The sequence below is a fragment of the Poecilia reticulata genome, chromosome 19 (genome assembly GCF_904066995.2).
Source record: "Poecilia reticulata chromosome 19, P_reticulata-male-v2, whole genome shotgun sequence".
NCBI classification, from domain to species: Eukaryota; Metazoa; Chordata; class Actinopteri; order Cyprinodontiformes; family Poeciliidae; genus Poecilia; species Poecilia reticulata.
The window spans coordinates 3,335,831-3,362,389 of NC_088848.1; the positions used below are offsets into that span (position 1 = coordinate 3,335,831).

At 38.5% G+C, this 26,559-nt stretch overlaps 1 protein-coding gene across 3 annotated transcripts in view; it reads left to right on the forward strand.

The window, feature by feature from the left end:
• Nucleotides 1-2,742: 2,742 nt before the first annotated feature.
• Nucleotides 2,743-26,559, forward strand: part of kcnh4b (potassium voltage-gated channel, subfamily H (eag-related), member 4b) — a 53,408-nt gene continuing 29,591 nt past the window's right edge. Inside the window, exons 1-5 of one of the 3 annotated variants that reach the window (XM_008436627.3) lie at nucleotides 2,744-2,956; nucleotides 3,039-3,294; nucleotides 14,172-14,405; nucleotides 18,298-18,429; nucleotides 18,602-18,729. In XM_008436627.3, coding sequence (XP_008434849.1) covers nucleotides 3,219-3,294; nucleotides 14,172-14,405; nucleotides 18,298-18,429; nucleotides 18,602-18,729 — 570 coding nt within the window. In that variant the 5' untranslated portion in view covers nucleotides 2,744-2,956; nucleotides 3,039-3,218. Of the gene's footprint in view, nucleotides 3,295-14,171; nucleotides 14,406-18,297; nucleotides 18,430-18,601; nucleotides 18,730-26,559 lie in introns of all 3 variants that reach the window. The other 2 variants (XM_081600622.1, XM_008436626.3) reach the window with 2 other exon arrangements.

Below are 26,559 nucleotides of genomic sequence, written 5' to 3' on the forward strand. Positions count from 1 at the left end.
TTTTGCAGTGGTCTCAGTTTTTTTTCCAGAGCCAAAACACCCTAGACTCTAGTAAATAAATTGAATTGAACTGAATTAGCGCATGATAAAACGTGTTAGCTTCTCCCAAACACTCCATCATGGACTTTTTCTTGTGGGTAAAAAGTCACATCTGCTGCGTTTGTGGACACAACACAGTAATGTAGCTGGCATTGTGTTGCACCTGACCTTTTGTGCATCACTCAGTCATGCTAGACCACAGAACCGATAGTGAGCATATTTAATGGATTAGCCTCTTTATTAGTAACAAGCAGAGATGGATGAGCTACAAGCAGACAGGACAATGAGAGATCATTAAAAATACAGCGCAGTGGATCGCTGCCAAGTCCTGAATAGGATCCACAAAGAGTGGAAGAATGCCTTAACCGTCTGCAAGGTGGCCTTTTACTTTAACTGTCCCCTGTTTCTGGTTGGATGAGTTTTGTAGGAGTTTTTCTTTATTCAAATTTTAAGATCATTTGTAATCATCATCCTATGAAGACATGTGACTGTAAGTAACTTGATAGTCTTGCATTTCCTGTCAAGACATTTGTTACTGCAGCACATGTTGTGAAGTCTCCAGCGAAATCAGACCAAAAATAAACGTCACAACTTTGAAGCACAGCGATGAACTGGTGATAACGATACTTACTCAGATGCTATTCTTTGCAGGCACTCATGAAGATTCACTCACTTCGGCATGCTGAATGCTTAAAGGTGCTCCAAAAGGAAAGTAATCAGCTTTTTTTCTGTTTAATTCAACTGGCCATCATTTGAGCACTCATACTGGTGTTTTTTAATCCTGCTCAAGGCTCTATATCTCCAGCCATGAGAGCTGCCACTCAGCAATTCTTAGATGCATACCTTCTCCAACACACCTGAATCCAATGAATGGCTCGCTACCAGAACTGCTGATGAGGGAATTCATGTGTTTGACTGAGAAGTGTTGGAGAAAGAATGCTGTTAAAAGTTTCAGGACAGCAGCTTGTGCTCCAATGATCTTGATTGTAAGTTTTTTTTAAATGATTTATGAAGATACAATGCAGATAAAAGTGTAAAAAGTGTAAATTTGATGACATTTTCCACCGATTGTGATTCTGATCCCTGTATTGATCAATTCATCCTTATGAAATATGACATATTGCAACCTCTGACAAAACAGAAATTGATTTGAGTCGTTATTTCTGAAATTTTATAACCTATAATTACGTTAAAGAAAAATACTTTGCATCACCAACTGTCAAAGGTGGTGCAAAATGATGCATTGTCAGTATGAAATGTTGCTTGGAAGAGCGCTCTTTTGACGCCTTGACGTAATGAGATAACTTCTAGAAACGTGAAAAACAGTTAGAGAAGCTAAAGATGAAGCTAAACATAAATCATAAAGTTACCAGTGGAAATATACAACTATAATAAAGGTTTCATTGCTGAATTTTCTATTGCAGATAGAGAAGAAAATATATTGTTTTCAACATATCATTTATATAAAAATGTTAATGAAAACATCTATACATTGAGTTCTGGAAAACATTAAGAGCCCACTGCGTTGAACCCCGTTGAAATCCTCCTGGTTTTTCCACCAGATATTGATTTCTGAATTCTTCCTGAGTTAAAACATTAGTATTGTTGCTCTTAAATGAATATAAACTTGTTTTCTTTGTATTATTTGATGTAATTTCTCATTTCCTGCAAATAAGAGCAAAATTTTTGCTTGGAATTTTGGAGACATGTTGTCAGTAGTTCATAGAATAAAAGAAAAATGTTCGTTTTGCTCAAACATATACTGATAAAAATAAAACTCAAAGAAACCGATCATTTTAAGTTGTCTCTTAATGTTTTCCTGAGTTGTATTTTTTAAATTAAATCTCCATTTATGTTGTTTTATGACTTTTTAGGAGATGCCCTTCTCATTTTCTACCACATACAAACCTTTTGGTGGAATAAAAATACTTTTAAAGGTGAATAATTTCTGTTTGCACTTTTGCAGCCATCTTGTTTTTTTCCTTACGTAACATTTTCCTTCCAAAGTCTTTTTACTTTTTCCTCTCCTTCTGTTGCTGCATTTTTGCACAATGTTGCTACATTTTGCCGCTCAGTGTCACTGTAAACGACCCTCATTCATCAGGTTTCCTGATGCCACTCACAAAATTTAATATTTAATGACAATTACATTAATTGACCTAATCCTTAGGGGTCATCTTTCTCTGCTGAGCGCCACTTTAATGAGCACCAAACTCTGTGAAAGTGAAATCTATTCTCAGAACGATCCTCTTCAGGGGTGTTTATGTTGCTGTGTAGATGTGTGAAAGAAAGTAATGCACTGCTTTATGAGTTGAGTCCTCTTAAAAACATTTCCAGGCTTATCTTTTAAATCCACTCTCAGCACAGTTTATCCCATGCTTTAATTCTCCCACAGGAACGCTGATAGAGCATTTGTCGTCTTCACAGTCACTCCAACACGGAGGGAAATAAATCTAAAGTAACGTTCCCTCACTTAACTAAAACGACCAAAGCAGCACAGCACACGGTCCAGCTTGGTACAATAGCCTCCACTGACAGACACGCAGGTAATCCATCTTTCCCAACACACAAAAGCCATGTGCTGATAGTAGCACTGTGGGGTGTAATGGTGCTGTCAGATGCTCCCAAAAAAAGGATCCTCCCTCCCTCCCTCCCTCCCTGCCTGGTTTCCCTCCCTCGTCTCGCTCCCTGATCCGATGAGAACAGGTCCCCACAGAGAGAGGGCTGCGTCTCATTGGCTGCTGCTGCACAGGAGTGGATGGGGGGAAGAGACGGAGTGGCGAAAGCTCAAGAAGATGCAACTACTCTGCCACAGCATCCCTACAGATCCTCCAGCTGAAGGATGGCAGAGGAGTAGAGGCACGTTTATGGGGCTCGAATGAATGGAAAAGGGCTGCAGGATAACTTCAGTCACAAAGTACTTTGGTTCTGGACTTTTATGTTTTTGTGACTGAGCAGATCTCTGCGTTATCGAACTGAGCTATCGCCGTCTATTTCAGGATGTGCTGCCGTCTCCCGGGGAGGAAGGTGGTCGCATTTACTGTAGAAATGGATCCCTGTGTCCGGTGTTGGATTGTCCTCTTCAGCACCTGCTGAGACGTCGCGGACAGCCACCCTGCCGCACTTCTGGGATGGTGTGACGTCCAGCCACCTGCTGGCTGCCCCACATCTGGGTGGAGATGCCTGTGATGAAGGGGCTCCTGGCCCCTCAGAACACCTTTCTGGACACCATCGCCACGCGCTTCGATGGCACCCGTAAGTACAAGTGAAGGAGGTTTAAGTTGGAAGTGAAAATCCACCTGCAGCCTTGAAAAGGCAGTTTAAGTCAACAAGACATTTCTTTTGGTTTTAACTCAGAAATGTTGATTTAACAACGAGCAACAAGTTGTCTAAACATTGTTGTTTTTTTAACAGTTAGCTGTAATTTAAACCAGATGAATATTTCACAACGTGTAAGAAAAAAAACACATTTCTCTATTATTTTTGCTCACAATATCAACTTATTTTACTTTAAAGTAATTTAAATTCTTCTTTCAAACTGCATGAACAAAATTTCTGATCTGATAATGAATTTTGTGAATTCTGCTCAGAAACATTTAGTGTGATCAGGACATTACCCTCCCGCTTTGCACACTTAAAATAAACATTTGCCTTAAATGGAGCGCACGTCCATCTCAGGATACAGACACACGCCGCTAAGCATTCTGGGAAATAGTTCCCACTCCTGTCTTTTTTTTTTAGTTTGACGAAATTAATGAAAACAAAGTTAACACAACTTATTATTGTAAGTTTATCTTTCACAAACTCACGTTAAGGTTAAAATCTAAAACTCACTAAATTTATTTGACTTAAAGAGAAGAAGACAGTAGACACGACTAAATGTGGCTCAAATGTTTTACAGTGCAGCTTCTTCACAAACTTTAAATAAAAACTTGATGATTAAATAATGTTACAGCTAATTATAAACCGTTTTCCATCAGAATGCCATGTTGCAGACTTCTGCGCAGGTCCCTCTTGAAAATGAGATCTGGATCTCAACGGGGTTTTACCTAAATAAAGGAAATTAAAAATAATAAAATAATTTTAAAAATCAAACCAGATCTACATCCACAAATTTGAATATATTTTATTCAAATTTGATCTAGAACATAGAAATAGTTACAAATATTTTCAGGTATCAGGTTTTCAGAGCAAGAGACTGAAAGTAATTAAAATTTATTCTTAATTTAAAGTTTTTCTGTCTGAGATCCAGGATCTTATTTAAAAGAGGAGCCTAAAACAAACAACAAAAAAAGACAAACACAGCAACAAAACAACGTAATTACGAAGACTCAGTTAAATCAGATAAAAACAAAAGCAGGTTTTATACAAAGATTTTTCTTTTTTGTCTTAAAATAAATTTTAATTGTCTCAAAAGAGTCAAAGTGGTTACTGGATTTTTTCCCAAATCACAGACAGACTGATTCTTTCTTCTTTAAAAATAGTTCAAGTTCAGGCTGTTTGGATGTGAATTTCAATTCGTTCAAAAGTTTCTCAATTAGATTTTTGGCTGGACTTTGAATAGGCCATTTGAACACAAAAAATATGGTCTGACTGTATATTTAGGTTAGTGGTAAAACTGTTCCCCAGCCTTGAGTAGGCCTGTCACAATAATCAATAAATCAATTAATCACATGATGAATTAAAACAAACTCAATAATTTCCATTGGTGTGATTTATCATTTATCGCTTTCTATAAAAACTGCGTGATAAAAGTCTTCAGTTTGGTCTCAACTAATCTTTTTTTGAAGAATAATTTTGTTTACAAAGACTTAAAAATTAATTTTATTTGTTGTTTTATTTATTTATTTGCGATATTTCAAATGTCTTCCAGTTCCAGTGTTAACGTTTACTTATCTTTGAGAACGTGTTCTTGCATTTTTATGCCATTATTATCATTATTTTACTTAAAATGTTCTCAAAACAACAATATTATCATTTATCGCAACAACTCCAGTAGAATTTATTGTGACCTTTGAGTTGGCTTTGAGTCTTCTGGAGCTTCTCACAGGTTTTTCCCTGAGGATTACTTTCTATTTAATAACGTTCATTTTTAAATCACTTCAGATTTTCTGTAATTGCTGAGAAAAAGCAGCTGCCACCACCGTGTTTGACAGTGGGTTAGGGTAACGGTCTAATTAGGTCACTTCTGAGGGTAGCTGACTGACTTTTATACACATTTGTTAAAAGAAAAACAAACAAACTTACAACCGTTCACTTTGTTCGTTTTCACAAATGTTTATCACTTAGTTTTGTTCTATTACAATTAATAACGTTGAAATTTGTGGTTGCAAGGAGACAAAACGCAGAAAAGTTTTGAGATGCAAGAACATATTTTGAAAAAGCAGTTTGGAACTGAATTAGATTGGCTTTTTTTAGGCTGTTGTTGTTAATTTAGGTGTGATTTTTAACAGTTTGGGTGAGTGCAAAGGTTCCTGAACTTAAGAGTCCACTGCACTGAATCCCATTGAAAACCTCCTGGTTATTGATTCCTGAACTCTTCCTGAGTTAAAACATCAATATTGTTGTTTCTAAATGAGAATGAACTTGTTTAAAGCAACGCATCTCTTTTTGTTTTTGGGTCCATTTCTCGTTTTCAGCAAATGAATACAAAATTTTGGCTTGTGATTTCAGAGACATGTCGTCAGCAGTTCATGCAGTAAAAGAACAATGTTCATTTTACTCAAACATATATTTATATAAAGTAAAATCAGAGAAACGGATCATTTTAAGTGCTCTCTTCATTTTTTCCCATAGCTGGATCTGCCGATTAAGGCCACTAAAGCTTTTGTTCAGTTGTACTCTTACAGTCAGACAAAAGCATAAAATCGCCCTTTTCGACCTTTTACTCATCAGTTTCACACATTTAGCTCCAGAAAACTTTGTGCAGCCATTAGGCAGCGTCGTCATTTCTGCTCGGCTTGCGTCTCTTGTTTTGTACCTTTGCCGCGCCCTCAGGGAGGTTGTTGCTCATTGTAAACAGACGCCGTTGGCATGTCTGTGTTTGTTCATGTGACGTGTCAGCCTGACCTCCCTCAGCTGGTTGCAGCAGCCTGAATGAAAGTGTGACTCGGAGGCAGAGCTGCTTTTTTTTTTTGTCTACTTCTACTTAGGGACACAAATCCTTCTGACACACCGGCAATTAAAGCTGAGCTGCACACATGCAGATGAGGTGTTTCGTGCTGCATACTGACTGGAATTAAAAGAAGGTGTTCAGTAGTTTGTGTTTAAAACGCCGCAGAGATAAGATGGAAGATGAGGGGGGGTCGTGCCCTCATGTTTCATATTCTCTACTGAAGAGTCCTTGAGCTTCACATGGACTTCCTGCCAACTCTAGAGGCTCTGTCTGAATCTCCTCTCTGACCTCTGAACACACAAAGCAGTAAAAAGTTTAAAAAAAACACTTTTACCTCTTTGGTTCAGTGTTTTTCCCGATGTGTTGTGTTTCTGGCTAAAACTGCTAAATTTATTTAGCGAAATGTTGCTTGTGCTGCCTGTGAAGCGTTGTTGACATTAATGTCTTGAAACATGTCGTGCTATTTGGGGTACTGACGTGTCAAAGGGCTCATCCCCATTCACATGTTGTGGCATTTCAATCCCGCGGCTTTTGGATGGCCGAGCACGCGCCGCTGAAAGCTGCAGGACACAAACTGCATTTATATTTCAACTTTCTGACCACTCGTTATCAGGGAGTTAACTTTTTTTTTTCCCCCTGCATGTTTACTGCTAAATAATTTAACACTTTCAGCTTCAAGTGGTTGATGGTAAACCTCAAAAATGAGGCTGCTGTCCTGAAACTTGCCCAAAGCTGCAGCTCCTCAAGGGGTGGCAACGAGCCCGCTGCTCAAAATAGCTTCTTCCTTGTTGCCTGGGTTACAAGGTCCCGCCACTTGACATGGAGGATGCTTCAACGATTTGGTGTTTTAGAAAAAAAACAATGGTCAGCCCAAAGAGAAAGCTCTTGAACTTGCTTTGTAATCAAGGACTTGCACGCAGCAGCTGGTCTCTTGTCTCAGACGGTTCGAATCGTAAAACAAGCGCCGCTGTGCGCAGAGCAGCTGCAGCCCCTCTTCACATCGCCGCCTGCAGCTTGCAGCAGGTGGAGGTGGCTGGATGCAGCAGAAATGTCCACAACACTTGAGCTCTTTTAGGTGAACTTTTCTGATGCTGCACCTCAAACTTCGATGCATTTTTTTACTGGGATTTTATCAGACATAGTTGCACATTACTAAGTAGCCATGTTTAGGAATGATGACTTCTGCACCTACTTTTGGAACCTCTTGCAGCAAAAGCGTAAATTCAGAGTTTTAGCCACGTGGATCAAAATGATCAATTATCAAAATGTGATTTTTTTTTTTTCCTTTTCAACTTTAAACTGAGCTGCGGTGCTTAAACTAAACAAACAAGGTAGCCTGACGTTCTGCTGGAACGCAGGGGTGGAAATCAAAAATGTTCTCCACCAGCCACAGTGGATATTAATAATATCTGTATGTTTCAGTTTGTTGTTCAGTTGAGGAGTCAAAGGTCATTTTTAGGATGCTTGGTTGTAGATATGTTTTTCACCAGGGTTCATAAGCTGAAATCCTCTTCTGTTTCTCCTGTGTGACGTGTGCTACATGCCTTTCCCACCTCCCCAAACTCCTTAGCACGACCTACCCGGCAGTGTTTTCACGCTGACAGCAGTTCTCATGCTGCGGAGCGGCCTGACCACACTGCAGCTGCAGGCACAGATAAGAAGCCGGTTTATTTTCTCCTAAATTCTCCTCCTAAAAGGCGACCAAAGAGGGAGACAGGGAAGGCTGAACCTTTCTGAGCTCATTGTTAAACAGCTGATGAACGGGTTCTAATGAGACCAAAGCCCAGCAGGCGGACAGCAGAGAACAGTCGGACCTGTTTGCTGCTGCTGCTGGAAAGAACGAATTCGTTGCAAAGTTTGAAGCGTTTAAAACGGGCATAGAGAGCCGAGATGTGAAGGTTGAGTCCCCAGGTGGACATTGGTGTACGTTTCTTTTGAGCAAGAATCAGAAATAAACTGTTTCTAATGTTCAGGTCTCCACCTGGGACGGCAGCTTCGCCTCCATCGGAGTGTGAATTTAGGTGTGAGTGGGTGTGAAGCAGTTTTCTGCCTTCTTGGGATAAAACTGCCACATAGCTGCAGGTTGTCCAGATTTTAGAGCTCAAATCCAAACGACACCATTATATTTGCGTAAGAACACATGCTCTAGCGTTGAATTTGCATATGTACCGCCCCAAATTCTATGAGTTGGCTTCGAAATCAGTAATTATTGGCGACCTTTTCCCCCTGCATCATTGTGTTCTCCCTGATCTGACCCAGCAGCTGATTACATGCTACTGGGTGGTAATTAGCTGCTGGCCAAAGCTTCACAGGCTTTCATCTGCCTTTTATACACAGAGGAGCTAGCATCCTCCACCCGTGCGCTCCAGCCTGCGTGTTAGCATATAGCATCATCATGTCAGATTACAGTTGTTGCGCGTCAGCACAGATGTGTAATTAAGGAAGCTGGTGCAGCCGAGCGGACACTCGAAGCAATATCCCGGAGAGGATTACGGATCCAGAAGTGAGGAGGAGTTGTCACAATGAGACGCGCACGCTCAAACAGTTCATCAAGTGGTTCATGTGAGGACTGGATTGGTTGTTCAAGTTGATCTACAAGAGGAGAAAAAAGTGTGCTGCTGTGGAAAATTTACATATATAAATGTCTGCATGTTTTTCTTTCTTTGCTATGATGCACCTTTATGTCAAAACACGTCTGCAATTTAGCAATTTCATATAACAGGAGGTTGTTTTTTTTTTTAAAAAGGGGGATATTATGAGTTTTCAGGCACATAGTAACTATGTTATCTTCAATATGGAGTTCATAACATCATTTAGTAATGACTTTACTGAGTAAAATACAAAAATGTGTTCACTGGACTGAGGAAGTTGGTTTTTAAAGCAACAACAGCTATAATAATAAAAAATAATTTAAATAAAATAGAAAGAGGTGTAATAAGTACAACATTCCAAAACAATCATTTCCTGCTTATATGGTACAAGCATCTAAATTATTTTGCATCCTGACATTATGCAGAAATTTCTTGTAAAGTAACGAGAAAGTTGTAAGAAGTACCTGGTAAGTTCTGTAAAGTATCTGGTAAGTTAAATGAAAGTACCAGAAACTATAATATTAATTTTTTTTAAAGTTCCAGATTGAAAACCACCATATACATTTAGTAATAGTACTAAGAAAAGACCTGCGGGGTGTTATGATCTGTGTTTGTATTTGGATTATTTTTCGGCTATTATTGTCACTTAAGGTCTTCCATATTAATTAATTAATTTCTTAAGTTTGTCCTCATGCTAGTATCAGCCTTGGGCTTTTAAATAGTAAGATTGTTGTGTGTCCTGTTCTGTGTTTTCTCCTCCAGCTGTTCTGTTTTCCCTTTCTTAGTCTCACCTGCTCCCATCTCTCTTCCCCGGTTTTATTGTGCATTACTGGATTTCTTAGTCCAGTTCTTGTTCTCCTGGTGTCACATCTGTAAATTATTTTTGATAATTAAATCCTCTAATCACATCCTTGATTGCTCTTGTGTTAAAACATTTTCTGATCTGATTGATGGCATAGAAATTGCTCTATAAAAATCTGACTGGTTTTATTCAGAATGACGTACAGCTGATATAGTCAGATATTGTTCTTCTACTAAATGGCAAAGATAAAGTGAAGTTTAGCTGAGTTGGGTTATTTCTTACAATGAAACTGGTTGTTGATTTTATTCAGGGCTCATTCAAAAATGTTGCTTGAATGAAAGTTTCTTGAATCAAAGTCAAAGCTACAGCGACTAATCCTGTCTGGAAAGCGTTGAACTCCACATTACTCCAAGCTCGGCACAAAAGTTTTTAAAACTCTTGTGGTTCTGATACAAGATGATTTATAGCTACGTTGGTTTTTGACCTGTTTAAAGGACCAATTTAACTTGCTGAGTAGCGATGTAGCTATTCTTAGGTAAGCATTACATAAAGCTGAGATGAATGCGGCTGCTCTCCAGCACATGCTGCTTCAGTAAGCTGCGGTGTGAGGAATTTATAAAAACAGGGCACGTTTCTTTCACAGCCTGTCTTTCTGGGGTCACATCTCATTCAGTCATCGTTTCTGGGGCAATCCTGATCCTGAACTTGCAGTATTGGAAGTAAAAATACTGATTAAGAGAGTTGCTAGTGTCTTCTGCAAACTGAAGCTTTATCAAGGCTCTGTTTTTAAACGTTGTGCTGGTTTTTGATATGGGCAGCATAGATAAATGCCCAGAGGGATGTTGGCGGGAATTGGAGATAGACAAAATAAATAGAGCCTTTCTGGGTGATTTTACACCTACGGAAGAGGATTATGGCAGCTGAAAAAAAAAAAAAAAAGAGTCAGAATTATGAGAAAGAAGTCAGAAGTCTGAGATTGAAGTCAGAATCCTGACTATTTTTTTTATCAGAAATCTGATATTATAATTTTTTTTCAGTGGCCCTATTCTTCTTCCGTACACATCCGATTGTCCGGTGAACTGCAAAGATGCAATACTGATCACATTTTCAGCTGCTGCATTTTGCTTTCAAACTGCACTGTGTAAAACGAGCCAACCCTTTCAAAAAGCTGTTCCCCTCCTCACCTCTGGTGGCGCTGCGCCGTGGACCATTGAAGGAAACGACTCAAAAACCTCCGAAGAAGACACGAGAGCAATTTAGCCGTTCGCAAAACATAAACAAAAATGGATTAGCGTCATATTTCAGCCGTTGTAGCATTTCTCTTTTGGAGCTTGTAAAAGACCAAGAGCCATTTCTCACGCTAGCGCTGGACTCACGTTTGTTTTGGTTGTATTTACCCAGAATTCCCTGCGCTATAGTCCGCTTCATGCTAGGTTTTTAGGTAGAGCAGAGATCACTTTTTTTTGGTCCACATCAGAGTTTCACACCTCTTCAGACGAACCGGACTTTCTAGAGTGAAAGCGGACTAAACAGGGTACGCTTTATCGCTCAATTGTTTGTTTTGAATTAATTATTTGCATGTTTAATCTGTACTTTTGGGGTCAGATGGAGGTGCTTTCAAGGTAACATTCATAGAATAACCGCATTTGAAACTGAAACCCACATTTACAGTCATCTAAACACAACAGGACTTTTAATGTACATTTCATTCATGTTTAAGTGTGGAGAATAGAAAAGCAAGCAATGGCTGAGGCATGAAAACTCCTCCGCCTGTTCATGGATCTGACTAATGCCTGTCTTTTTCTGTAACTCCACAGTGACAGTTTAGTTGCTGCTCACTGCACACTTAAAGGTTGTCACTTCTCAGAAAAAAAAAAACATCCCCCATGGACAGCTTGCAGCTCTGGATCATGGAAAACACAAGAGAAGCTGTTTAATATGCTTTTCTCTCATGATGTTAACAATGACTATTCTGTCTCTTTGCTTGGCATCCAGAAAATCTGCACTGATTTTTTTAAAAATTGTATTTAATGTATTTGCGAATCTAATTTATATTACTAGATTAATAGGAATAAAACCTTTAAAGGTAACGTTCCAGATTATTTTTCACTACAAAACAAATTGAGCCCAAAATAAAATCATAAAACGTTAATTTTTGTGAGTTTGGTTAGTAATTTATTTATTGATATTATATGAACATTAGTAAACAAATGGCATAATGAATCTCATCTTTCAGTAGGACAGAGATTCGAAACAAACAGCCAAAGCTACGAATGAAATGTTTGAGATCAGGTTAATATGATAAAATTGCCTAGTCAAAGTCTGGACTAGGATTTAATGGAGAATCTGTAATATGTAGTGACTTCGGCTGAATGGGAAAAGTAGCAAACTTACAACTGGAAAATTATAGTCCAGTTTCGTCCCCTGCCACGCTTTATTTTGGTTTTTGAAAAGGCATCCATCTTCGTATCAGCGTATAAATATGAGCGTGACTCTTTGAATTTGGTTTATTATTGTATAAATTTGCTTTAGAAGGTTTGTCTGACTAAACTCCTGTAAAATAAACAACTTCATCCATATAATCTAAATGAGCTGGAACTAGTTTCATAAGAAAAATAGGTCAAATACTTGCACAAGGTTTCCCCCTGAGAACGTGCTAAGCCCGGTGGTTGGGGCGCTCGGCAGTCATTCAACCAGCAGCCTAACATGTTTTTGAGTTAAAAAATGTTTAAAGTTGACAGGAAATTTGAAAATGTCACTTGGTATAATTATGTGTTATTGGAAGACTGGAAGATTAATATCTGAACACAAACCATAAAGTCTTAAAAAATGCAAACATTCAAAAAAATGCTTAAATGTTAAGCCTGGTGGGGGGCACAAGTAAAGCCTGGTGGCCCGCCAGGCTTATGATACACTGGGGGAAACCCTGCTTGCAGCTTTAACTGCAAAAAATGTGGATCTACAAGGTGGACTAAATACAAATAAATTCTAATATGTGCCACATTATATATATAATTTTCCATATCTTGTAACATCCCAGTAAAATAAATGGATTAATAGTGAAAATGCTGTAATGGGAAATGATTTCCAAGCTTCTCCATTGCTGTGCATTCCTTGCTGTAGTTGTAAATGAAAATAACCATGCCATCGTTTACATTTAAAAGGTTTACACACAGTTGCATTATGCAGAAATATGCAAAAATAATTACCTGTCACCACATGACAATAAGCTGGTTGCTACTCGTTTACCCTTTTGAAAAATTCACATGCTTTTAAATCAATTTTAAGGGCTAAACTGTAATTATGAGCCACTCTGACAACTACCAGCAGGCGTCGACACGTCACAAGTAGTTGTTGATATTTTTCCAGTGGGTTGACATTCAAACAATGAACAGCCTGAATTTTGCTCTTCAGTCAATAAAGAAACGTACCAGATGTTGTTTATATATGGGATAGAGATTTGAAAATTGTCAAGTTTAAGAAAATGCTCTCAGAATCAAGACTTTAAAAAAATATTTATTTTAATTCTTGATATTAGCATTCAGTCAAAAATTGTAACATTGATAAACTTACAGACACTTGGCCAAAATGTCTCAGGAACACCGTCATGTAGTTTATTACGGTTACATTCTTAAACCAAGCAGTGGGAGAGCACAATATCAAATTCCAGCCATAGAATGGATGAATAAATGATGATATTCAGAACAAAAACATCAAATCTGAGGGCAGCAGCCTGGAGTGACTGGGAGGAGATCCCAGAACAAAGGACTGGTGCTGTGCAGTAGACACAGCTCAGTAACCTGACAGCAAACAGAAAAAAATCATCACATTTTCTCTTACAGAGAAAAAAAAATTATATAGTGATATTTAATTTTATAGATTACTCACAGAGTGATGCCTTTATCTTGGTTAATTATGATTTTCCACTCAGTTTATAAATAATATATAAGCATAAGCATCACAACTAGATAGATAGATCTTCATATATAGATATGTCTTTAGTTGGGTGAATAAAATCCTGCCTAAAATCAGTAGCTGTTAGCGATCAGTAGCACACTGCTGGTTTAGTGTACTACGGAGCAGAAAGCTGACGTCGTTTCTCTCTACATCCAGTGGGTGGCGCAGGTTGCTACAATCGATAGTAGCCATCTGCTAGAAGGAAACAAACGCACCCAGCACAACACTTTCATCTTATTGGCTGAGAGGTTGCTAGGTGACTCTGCCAAAAGACAGTTTCATGTTTCATAAGCGAGCAGAGACCAGGTCTGAGCGCGAGGAGAAGTTTTGAGTACAAGCATTACAAGTTTTGAGAAGAAAGACATGAAGTCCTGCTTTCAAAGTGAAAATGTAAGCAAACATTTTTTGAGAACAAAAGATATGAAACCCTGCTTTCAGACTGAAAATGTGTGCTTTTGGATTATGGCATAAAAATTCCCCCATATTGACTGATTGATAACCTCAAAATTATACGACATTCGTGTCCGTAATTGGTGTGTGTACGTGTTTCACCTGAACTATTTTAATTTCCAGTTCAGTTAAACATGTAGACAAACTGACACCAGTCGAACATAAAGAAACGTTTTCTTTTCTTACTCCTCCTTACTTTCTCATGTTCCCTTCACAGACAGCAATTTCTTGTTGGGTAATGCCCAGGGCCACCGCGGCTACCCCATCGTTTACTGCTCTGATGGCTTCTGCGAGCTGACGGGTTTCACTCGCACCGAGGTGATGCAGAAGAACTGCACCTGTCGCTTCCTGCACGGCGCCGACACCTGCGAACACGTGGCCCAGCAGATAGAGAAGGCTCTGGAGGGACGGGAAGAGTACCAGACTGAGGTCCACTTCTACAAAAAGAACGGTGAGTGCTTAGAAACAGGATAAAGAGATGCAGATTTTTAAATTCTGCATGGAGACAGACTTCATGGTTGTTGGTCTATTTCAGAAACTGCTGAAATACTGGGATTTTCACACACAACCATCTCTAGGGTTTACAGGGAATGGTCCGAAAAAGAGAAAATATCCAGTGAGCGGCAGTTCTGTGGGCGCAAATGCCTTGTTGATGCCAGAGGTCAGAGGAGAATGGCCAGACTGGTTCGAGCTGAAGGAACGGCAACAGTAACTCAAATAACCACTCGTTACAACCGAAGTAGGCAGAAGAGCATCTCTGAACCCACAACACGTCAAACCTTGAGGCGGCTGGGCTACAGCAGCAGAAGACCACACCGGGTGCCACTGATGTCAGGAAACTGAGGCTACAGTTCGCAGAGTCACCAAAATTGGACAATAGAAGTTTGGAAAAACGTTGCCTGGTCTGATGAGTCTCGATTTCCGCTGCGATTTGGTCTGAAATTGGCGTCAACAAGAAGAAATCTTGGATCCATCCTGCCTTGTATCAATGCTGTGGGGGAGATTTTCCTGGCACGCTTTGGGCTCATCCGTACCAACCGAGCATCGTGTCAACGCCACAGCCTACCTGAATATTGTTGCTGACCATGTCCATCCCTTTATGCCAAAGTGTACCCATCTCCTGATGGCTACATCCAGCAGAATACATGTCCATGTCATAAAGCGAAAATCATCTCAGAGTTCCTTGAACTCGAATGGCCTCCACTGACCTCCACAGTCTCCAGATCTCAATCCAATAAAAAGCCTTTACGATGTGTGGAACGGGAGAATCGCATCATGGATGTGCAGCCGACAAATCTGCAGCAACTACGTGATGCTATCATGTCAACATGGACCAGACTCTCTGAGGAATGTGTCCTGTACCTTGTTGAATCTCTGCCACGAAGGATTAAGGCAGTCCCGAAGGCAAAAGGGGGTCCAACCCTGTTTTGCAAGGTAGCCGTTGAATGTACTAAGGCTGTTTATCAGCTTAGTTTTGATCAATATGATTGAAAAGATTTTATAAAAATATGGCAACTTGGAAGCAAAATGTAAAGAAATTAATTCAACGTTTTTAAGCTAAATTTCAAACGGGTATCGTCTCCATCATCGTTTCTCTAACTACCCTGTTCAGGCATGATTCATTTTTGCTCTGCATCATGAAGAGGACATTTATTTTTAGACAATAAATGTCTAAAATAAATGCATAATACCGTTGAATTATGCATTCATAATTCAACGGTTTGTTTGAATTAGGAATGCAGGATTTCTTAACAGTGATCCTTTGGAGAGAATATCCATAATTATCAGCACAAAACAATCAGATGATGGAGAAAATGAGAATCAGATTCTTATTAGCAACTGGAAGAAGTGCTGAGGGGAATTAAAGACGTATAAATAAAAGTTTCCGCTTGTTTTGCGCCTGCTGATCAAGCTTTTTGACTCGAGGACAAAGGCTTTCTGTTCTGTCTTGATCTGAACTCCATTCCTGCTGAGATTTTGCTATTCCTTCGGGAAGTCTTGAGCTGAAAACATGGTGTCATGCATGAGCAGAGAGCATATGCCATAGTCGTGTTAAGCCTCAATGAGTGGCACACAGGATTATATGTGTTCAACAGAAACCTGCTGCCTCAAAATGTGAGGCGTGCTAATGGGTTGCAAAATATCCACTGTAGCTAAGTGCCTCCTCTTCTAATCTTCTAAAAGTCCTTAAAATAATTTAAACCAACCATTAAAGCGTTTTTGTTGGAGAATGGAGAAGCAGAGCAGATCAAAGGCAGCAGAGCAGATGTTCGTGACGCTCGCTGTGTGCTGCAGACTGACAGAACTTCATTTTCTGCACAAACACAGCAATCTATAGTGTTTTCTTACACATAGACAAACACACCAGAAGCACTACAGGAGACATAAAACATCTGTGTTGCAGCAGTGCATCATTTCTCCACATTAATGACCAAACTGGATCCTGTTGACGTCTTGGATATTTAGGTACTCCTTCCCTCTGTGAACCTGTCAATTCGGCCACTTTGTGCCTGATTCTTTAAAACAGGGGAGTCAAACCCAGTTTCATTTTGGGCCGTATAAAAAATCTGAATGCTCTTAAAGGGCCGGTCCTTCCAGAATGTATTGATAAAACCAATGTGACTGTTAAAATATTAATAAATAGCTGTCCCACCAGGATTTTGTGATTGTTTTTGTGGCTTTTTATAATCAAAATCCCATATTTTGTGATGCAAAGTTAGAAATATTTATAAGAAATTTTTATTCCTTGGCGTAAGCTCAAGCTGAAAGACTCTTCAGCCTCACCTACATCATCCAATCACTGCATCATCTGCCGTCGGCCTATCAGCATTGGACCATGCCCCGTCTTCGCCAATCACCAATCAAGCTCCTGCTTCAAAGGACCTTCATCCATGGCGGCATCCGGTCTCCAGCCGAGCTCTGCCACCAGTGTACGGACCCGGGGCAGGGGGTGGGAAGACATCCCTAATCAGCATCGGAAATGCTCATCCAAGCTCATTGCATTTCACAACACAATGTCTTCCACCAGGGTCAGAGCGCCAAAGAACTTTAATTCATTCATGTCAATAAACCCTTTTAATCGCTGTTTTTCTGTCTCTCCAGATGTTAAATGTGACTTTTTATCATTTGCTATAACTTGACGTCAAGTAATGCTGGGGCAGCAGTCAATTAGACCCAATGTTTGTGACCAATTTTTCATCCATCCATCCATCTTCTTTACACCCTTGTCCCTTAGTGGGGTCGGGAGGGTTGCTGGTGCCTCTCCAGCTAATGTTCCGGGCGAGAGGCGGGGTCACCCTGGACAGGTCACCAGTCTGTCGCAGGGCAACACAGAGACACACAGGACACACAACCATGCACACACACACTCACACCTAGGGACAATTAGGAGAGGCCAATTAACCTGACAGTCATGTTTTTGGACTGTGGGAGGAAACCGGAGTACCTGGAGAAAACCCACCATGCACAGGGAGAACATGCAAACTCCATGCAGAGAGACCGGGGCCGGGAATTGAACCCAGAACCTTCTTGCTGCAAGGCAACAGCTCTACCAACTGCGCCACTGTGCAGCCCCGTGACCAATTTTGAGAAACTTATTCAAGTAAAAAAAGCTCAGGTGTACTGCTATGAGTTAGATTACTCAATCAATCTTTAACTAATTATTAGTACAAAGAGTCATTTCTGTCATAGATGTCCTGATTTTAGAAATAGAACCAAAAATTCATTATATACCGTATTTTCCGGACTATAGAGAGCACCTTATTAGAAGCCGCACCTACAAATTAAAAAATAAAAATAAATAAATAAATAAAATAAATGGAAACGTACATATATAAGCCGCTGGTGTCTCCGCCGCTGTCGGTTTTCCATAAGGACCCAGCAGAGGGCAGCGTCCTAATAAATCTGCTGGATATATTAAGGACACAGTTCTCCGTCTCTAAAGCCGAACCATGGATTCGTTCACGCCGAACTTACGTGCAGCGGCTCTGTTTCCCTCCTGTGCTGCCAGAACGACAGCCCTCAACTTAAATGCTGCATCACATGAGTTTGAAAACATTTCTCCGTCGTGCCTGCTGCTAGCATGTGCTTGTTCTAAATTAAAATTAGCACGTTCTTCTTTGATTTCCAATTTTGACTTCCAATGATTCACTTCCTGCTAAAGAGCCCCCTGGTGGTTGAAGAAAAACCCGCAGCATGGTTCAAAACGTAGGAAAAAACTAGTAGCTTATAGTCCGAAAAATACGGTACTACATTTAAGGGCTTCTTATTCTTAACTTCCCTTTTGTTGGCCAACTTGGGAAAACAAATGCTTGCACTAAATGAATTTTTCTGATTTGCTTTAGGTGTGGCCTTCTGGTGTCTGCTGGATATTGTGCCCATAAAAAACGAAAAGGGCGAAATGGTTCTCTTCCTCTTCTCATTCAAGGACATCACTGACAGCTATGGGAAGGGGCATCACAGCAGCAAGAGGGGTGGTAAGATAAAAAAAATAATAATTCAGTTTCCCACCTGCTTTTATTTTCACACCCGTTTGTACTTCAAACCCTTCAGCTGTTTCCAAACAAACCCCAAAGGTTTTATTTGTGAGCAATAGCAGGAAAATGTAATTCTCATCATAGATTTAATTGTTATTTCCAACTCTTTCAGAAGACAACAGGTACAGGAGGAAGAGCAGCTCTCACTTCCGCGAGGCCAGAAAACACGGACGCACCATGTTGTACCAGCTGACCAGCCGATTCTCCAGAGGAGGCAAGAGAGACGTCAACCTGAGCGGAGTGAGTTTACGTACTCAAGATTACAGATTTATTACTCTGTTGATCTGCAGACTTTTTAAAATAAGAAAAAAAAACATGTTTTACCAAGGAGTTGTGGCAGTAAATAAATTTAACCTCACAAACACATAAACTGTTATCTGCAAACAACTTTTTGCATAAAAAAACTGCAGTTTTGATTCCAACTGTGAATATTTTCCCATTGAAATTGTGAAATCAAATTAAGATTTTAGTTAAAATTTAGTTACATTTCTCAGTTCCTGCAGCAAAGGGAGGATTATTAGTGCAAGCATTTGTTTTCCCAAGTTGGCCAACAAAAGGGAAGTCTTCATTAGTTAAGAATAAGCAGCTCTTAAATGTAGTACCGTATTTTTCGGACTATAAGCTGCTACTTTTTTCCTACGTTTTGAACCATGCTGTGGGTTTTTCTTCCACCACCAGGGGGCGCTTTAGCAGGAAGTGAATCATTGGAAGTCAAAATTGGAAATCAAAGAAGAAGGCGCTAATTTTAATTTAGAACAAGCACATGCTAGTAATAATAATAATAATTATTATTATTAATAATAGATTATTATTATTATTAAGGATTATTATCTTTTTCATTCACTTTAGACCCAACTGAGAATTAAAAAATGTTTGAGCTAAAATGACTGACTTATCCTTTAAATGTCTCTGGTACAGAAAATTAAACGTATAAATGTGAAGTTTTTGAAGCTGTTTGAAAAAACAGGCGGCAGCTGAAGTCGAGACCTTGTGTGACAACGATGTGTTTCTTTTTAAGACGTTTTCAGGACAAAAGACAGAGTTTTTCTCTCTGAGCACCATTTTCAGACAATCCAATAAAATCTGTGCTTCACAAAAGAGCCTAAAGTAATTAAAAGTCTTTTGGGCAAAACAAAAACAGTTAGCAGATTTGTGAAACGTTTATGTAACTAATTCTGGCAGTCGCTATTTGAATGAAAAGGGAACAAAGTGTCTGAGGGAGATTATTTTACCTGTTTCATAATTTTAGCAGAGACCAAGGTTTGTTCAGCTCCGATCGATTTCCAGATGAAATATTCAACTCAATGATGCATATGAATAATCAAGATGATTTTTGTGTAATTTATAAATCCAGAAATTTATTTGTGAATCAGTTTCTTCTGGGTTAATCCAGGGCTAATTAAAAAAAATCAAATTAATCTCAAACAGATTATTTTGTGTTGTTGATGCTGAGAATCAAAAATCTGAATTTCTTTTAATGTCATTGTGCACAAATAAAGCAAAATTTAAAGAAATAGCAACTCTCAAAAAAACACAGAACAAGAATAAATAAATAAATAAATAAATAAATAAATAAATAAATAAATAAACATGTAGAGTTAAATAAAAAATAAATAAATAATGAATAGATATATAGAGATAAATACATGAACACATATAGCGGTAAATAAATAAAAGTAAATAAAATAAATAGATATAGTTAGATAAATAAATAGCTAGATAAATAAAAAATAAAGATAAATGAAAAATAGGTAGATAAATAAGTATGAGGTTTTAGATGGATTATCTGTTTCTTTTGCTTTTGTTTTTTAAAGCTCAAGTTTTATATACTTAAACTTTAAGGGTCTAAATCTCCCCTGCACAGTTAGAGATGGGATTTAAATATATTTTCTAATTAAGGTGTGTTTATTTATACATCACAGACAAAATCAAACAAGTATTTCAAAGCAAAAACATAAAAAAACAGACATAATGCCGGAAAACTGAAAATGTATCATCATAACTGCTTTACTTTATTTAGTTGAAAGTCTGTTTGGAAAACAAAGTCTTTCTAAAATAAAATTAGACTAAAAACTAATTTAGTTGCTTGTATCCAGGATTTTATTCTCTGGGTCGTGATTAAAAAGAGAATGGGTCCTAATACCAAACCTTGAGGCACCCCAAATGTCTGCTGGGTAAAAACCACTCAGAATCTGATTTTTAATTAAACGCCCAACAATCTAACACGAAATGTGAATAAACTTCCAAGCATCATGCATGCAGAACCACCATCTGTTTCAACAGTATTTGGAAAAACAGTCACAACAGCCAGAAGACGAGCTTTGCCCCACATTTCCATGAACAGAGAACTCCTGCGATTCACAACGTTTTTATTTTCAGATTTTATTCCAGCACTTTTACACCCTTTAGATATTTTTATGCTATGCAATCCAGGGGGTAATGTGTTCATAACCTGCTCTCAGCTGTCTCTTAATCTCACTTTTGCTATCCAATTTATTCTTTCCCACTGCATTTATTATATTTTAAAAATCTTCCACGGGGGTAGTAGTTCTATTTTTCCAAGCTATTTTATGCAAATTACAATTTTATGAGCAACGGAAAGGTGGCAGAGAAACAACAAACACCTCAGGTGGTGATTTAACCTAAAGAAAATATAAATCACACGGCAGCAGCCGGAAATACAGAATAACAAAGAAGTCGTCATATTATATATATAAGATACTGCATGTCGCTCACTGCAAATAAAATGAGGCATATGAATAAAAAAATGTAGGAAAACAGTGGTTTTATAAACTTTATATATCAAACAATGGGGGAAACTGGAAGGCTTTTGCTCAACAGCTGCTTGTTTTGTTTGTTTAAACTAAAAAGGTCACTTTAAAGTGAAAGAAAATAGCGGTTATGCCTAATTTAGCTGTTTGCTGGTTATTTCTATATTATAGTAGGAAAGTTTTATATTTATATGTGGCTGTTGTTCAAAACGGGTTGCATAATTATTTATAAATGTTTGGTTAAAACATCCTGAGGACATTTAATCAGATCTTTTTTTTCTGCTATTTTTCAGGTTAATCAGGCCATTTGTTATGGGAGGATCTTTCTGAGCGCACATTTTCAGTCTGAAAGCAGGATTTCACGTCTTTCTTCTCAAAACTTTTTATATTTGTGTTTACATTTTCAGTCTGAAAGCAGGATTTTACGTCTTTCTTCTCAAAACTTTTAATATTTGTGTTTACATTTTCAGTCTGAAAGCAGGATTTCACGTCTTTCTTCTCAAAACTTTTAATATGTGCGTTTACATTTTCAGTCTGAAAGCAGGATTTCACGTCTTTCTTCTCAAAACTTTTAATATTTGTGTTTACATTTTCAGTCTGAAAGCAGGATTTCACGTCTTTCTTGTCTCAAAACTTATAATACTTGCACACAAAACTACTGCTCTCTTTCAAATATTCACTCCTTTCTCAAACTTTTCTCCTCGCGCTCAAAACTTGTCTGTTTGCTTGGAACAAAAAAGTACCGTCGCCTAGCAACCTCTCAGCCAATAGAATGAAAGTGTTACACTGGGTGCGTTTGTTTCCTTCTAGTGGGCGTGCCTGTGTGGCTACTGTCTACAGTAGTTCCCCCATAGTTTAACTCTGTATACTATCTGGTTTCCTTCTTCCTAACCAGTTCAACATGAACCTCTACCTGTTTATGTTTTGTTCCTCTAGCTTGGTTTCTCTCTGCTCCATGTTTGAATGTAATTGGATGTTTCTCTGGATTGATTTTGGCTCCTAGCCCCGCAGCGTCTTTATTTTTAAGATTCATTAAGGTTCCCTTTATTTCACCCCCTGCCTGCATGCTCTGTGTGTTTAGGTTTAAATCGCGCTCCTCCTGGCAGGATATATTGGGTATCTGCTACTGAAGGCGATCTTGTTGGTAAAGAAAATCTCCGTTTGATTTTTCCTCTTATCTGTCGTGCTTATTTTCCCCTGCTGGTACATTTCTCTTCCTCTGCTAAGCTACGCTTTCCATCTGTCAAACTAACCTAATAACTTTCTTGCCTCATCCCTCTGGATCTTTTCTTCCTCAAAATATTTACTGCAACTCATCTAAATATTTTTTCCCTTTTTCTCTGTTATCACAATCAAAACACTTTGTGTTAAATATTTTTGCTCATCTGCCAGGAACTTCAGTTGCCATTTGGTTTCCTTTCAGCTGAGTATTTACAACAGTCCAACATAACATGGCTTACAGTTTCTATACTCTGACAAAAGTCACAACATCCAGTGTCATTTTTCCCGATAATATTCTTAATTTTGCTAATATAGATTTGTCCCTCTTATTCTCACCACAATGCAAATTGTGTTCTTGTAATGCAAAAAAAAAAAAAAAGTATTCTTTTTGTAAAATTTTATAAAGTGCAGAATAGCTGTGCAGAAAATGTGTTAGTCTTGCTAGCAGCAAGCAGAGCATGCTAACACACATTGGGATACCAAATATCTAGGCCTGTCACAATAATCAATAAATCAATTCATCGCATGACAAATTAAAACAAACTCAATAATTTCCATTGGTCTGATTTATTGTTTATCTGCTTTTTCTCTTTTTACCAAAAACTGGATGATAAAAGTTTTCAGTTTGGTGCTTTGGTCTCAACTAGCTCTTTTTTTGAAGAACAATGTTTTTTACAAAGACTTCAAAATTAATTTTATTTGTTGTTTTATTTATTATTTTGGATATTTAAAATGTCATCCAGTTCCAGTGTTAAACGTTCACTAGAATTTTAAGTTTGCTGATCTTTGAGAATGTGCTCTTGCATTATTATTTTGCCATTACCACTATATTACTTAAAAATGGTCTCAAAACAACAATATTATCGTTTATCGGAATAAGTTCTGGAACAATTTATCGTCCAGCAAAATTTGTTACCAGTACAGGCCTACAAATAACTATTAAATGCACATCTGTAAAACCAGTTGAAAACTTCAACAGGGCTAAACTCACACATGAAGCTTTTTTTTCCCCTTGGGGTGATTAGTTGACCCTCTTTCTAATAACGCCCTGGGCAACTCCCCATAGTACATACATTTATACATAAAGTTGCACAAACTAATTAATTACAAAAATAAATTTGCTAATTTTGAAAAAACTCATGTTTCTAGAAGAATATTTTGTGCGCTGGGATGAGGTGGTTGGTGTTTTTGGCAAAACTGCAATGGAAACTTTTTTTTGGTTTTTTTTTTGCATCACACGAGTCGTTTTGTTACAAGTGGAGGAAAAGACGAAGAAGACGGCTTATTATTGACATGTAATTTTAACTGTTTCTTATTTCATGGAAACAGTATAATTGCAAATGTATTTATTTTTTTCCCTTCTTCACATTAGTGAAATATTGACAAAGTTTGTAATGGACAGTTGAAGTCCAGCTCTCCAAGGCCAGCCTTCCACAACTTTTTAAATACATACATCTCTGCTTTAGCACACCTGAATCACATAATTAGGTCATTAGCATCAATCTGCCACACCTGACTGCACACGGAGAAGGTAATTCAGTGAATTTGATTCAGGTGTGCTGGACCGGGAACTCATCTAAGAGATGGAGAGTCTGACACCCCTGGTCTGTGTTGCACCAGAGAGTATTTTTATATCTTGGCAATGCTGAATCATTCCAAGACTATCTTATAAATAATATATACTTTTGCTGCCCGAGTCTCAAAAGGCGAGGAAAAAAGCCATTTAGGAATACTCACAGTCACGCTCACACACCCTTAAGCCGTGCTAACGCCGTTAACAGATCAACAGAAAGAGAAGCTGAGGTGTAAAGCTAATTTACAAACAGAAATCCTTCCTGTTCTGTCACATAACCTTTACAAAAAGCTGCTTACCAAGGTGCTGACGTGTGTTTTTTTTTGGTTTCTGTTTGAATGCTGTCAGCCTGCGAGTTATCAGCAGCTGTAACCGAGCCATTTCTCACTGACAAGGAACTCTGTGGGATTTCATGCTTTTCTGTTAATCAGGAGAAAAGGACCGGCTTGTGGAAATGTTCCCCTTGCAGTTGTCCTCATCAAAGCTCGCATTTTTGTCCTCAGTAAATACCTTAGCACGCATGAAATGGAGCTGAATCGCAAAGCTTTAGGCAGCAGGTCGGATTTATAACTGTGACACGCATTATCGCGTGTCCCGGCAGTGGAAGACAGTGGAGCGTTTCACCTTTTCACTGCATTTCTTATTTTAGAAGAAAAGGAGAATGATGTGGAGGTTACTGAAATAGAATCAGCCAATTTTCTCCAAACCACCTCAGCAGCTTCTAGGTTAAGATTTCATCTCCCGGTTTCGCTGTTACTCAACTCGAGTGTCCAGAAGTGGCCACATTCTTGTCTAGATAGCTTTTTTATTTTTTATTTTTTTGCTCGCTCTCCACACTTTCAAGGCCGTCACCTTTTCTTCCTCCCAGCAGAACTTGGTCAGCTCTATTCTCTGAAAAGTTCCCAGGCCTGCAGCATAAATTTAAAATGCTTGAGTCTTTTTTGTTACTTTCTCCTGACCTTTACATGTGTACATTGCAAATGAAATCATCCATCCATCCATCCATCCATCCATCCATCCATCCATTTTCTTTACACCCTTGTCCCTTAGTGGGGTCGGGAGGGTTGCTGGTGCCTCTCCAGCTAACGTTTTGGGCGAGAGGCGGGGTCACCCTGGACAGGTTGCCAGTCTGTCGTAGGGCAACACAGAGACACACAGGACACACAACCATACACACACACTCACACCTAGGGTGAGTGTGTGTGTGCCTAGGGGCAATTTGGAGAGGCCAATTAACTTGACAGTCATGTTTTTGGACTGTGGGAGGAAACAGGAGTACCTGGAGAAAACCCACGATGCACAGGGAGAATATGGAGACTCCATGCAGAAAGACCGGGGCCGGGAATTGAACCCAGAACCTTCTTGCTGCAAGGCAACAGCTCTACCAACTGCGCCACTGTGCAGCCAGATGAAATAAAAAAAATCAAATTTTATTTGTACAGCACATTTCAGCGGCAAGGCATTTCAAAGTGCTTTACATAATTAAAATAAAAACAGGAATAAACAGTGAGAAAGAGAAAAGGATTTTGAAAAAGATAAAAAAGATAAAAACATTAAAACCCTCAGAGTTTTAGTTAGAACACCATCTAACAATGGTACTCACACCTTAAAACCTTCATTAAAACATAAACAGTGAGAATAAGGAAATAAAAAGTAAAGATAAAAACATTAAAAACATCAAAGTCATCAAAACCGGCACTCTAATCCTAATTTAGCCATAAGCAACTCTAAACAGGTGGGTTTTAAGTTGATTTTTAAAGGCACTCAGTGTTTCAGCTGTTTTACAGTTTTCTGGAAGTTTGTTCCAAATCTGTGGTGCATAGAAACTGAATGCTGCTTCTCCTCGTTTGGTTCTGGTTCTGGGAATGCAGAGCAGAACCAGAAGATCTGAGGGGTCTAGACGGTTGGTACAGCAATAACAGATCTTTAATGTATTGTGGTGCTAAACCATTCAGTGATTTATAAACTAACATCAGTATTTTAAAGTCTATTCTCTGAGCTACAGGGAGCCAGTGTAGGGACTTTAAAACTGGTGTTATGTGCTCCATGTTCCTGGTTTTAGTCGGAACCCGAGCAGCAGCAGCTTCAGAATCAGCTGCAGCTGTTTGATACTCTACCCAGATGTGGGTAGAGAATCCAAAAATTGTACTCAAGTAAAAAAGTAGGAGTAAAAATGCATGTGGTAAAAAGTCTACTCAAGTACTGAATAACTGATCAAATTATACATTATTTGATATATAAAAATTACATAATCAGATGGACCAAAATATAAAGTGGAAATTTTGAATGTAAATGACAATAATTCTTATAAGTAAGAAAACATAAAATCAGGCAAAAACTTCTTTTTTTTCCAAATCAGTTTCTTTCAGCAAAAAACTTTTAAAACTTTAACAAAAACTGTGTTTGGTGAATTTTTGGTTATGTTTGTTTTTCATTCAAGTAAAAGTAGAAATACTTCATAATAAAACTACTCAAGTAAGTGTAATTGAGTGAATGTAACTAGAT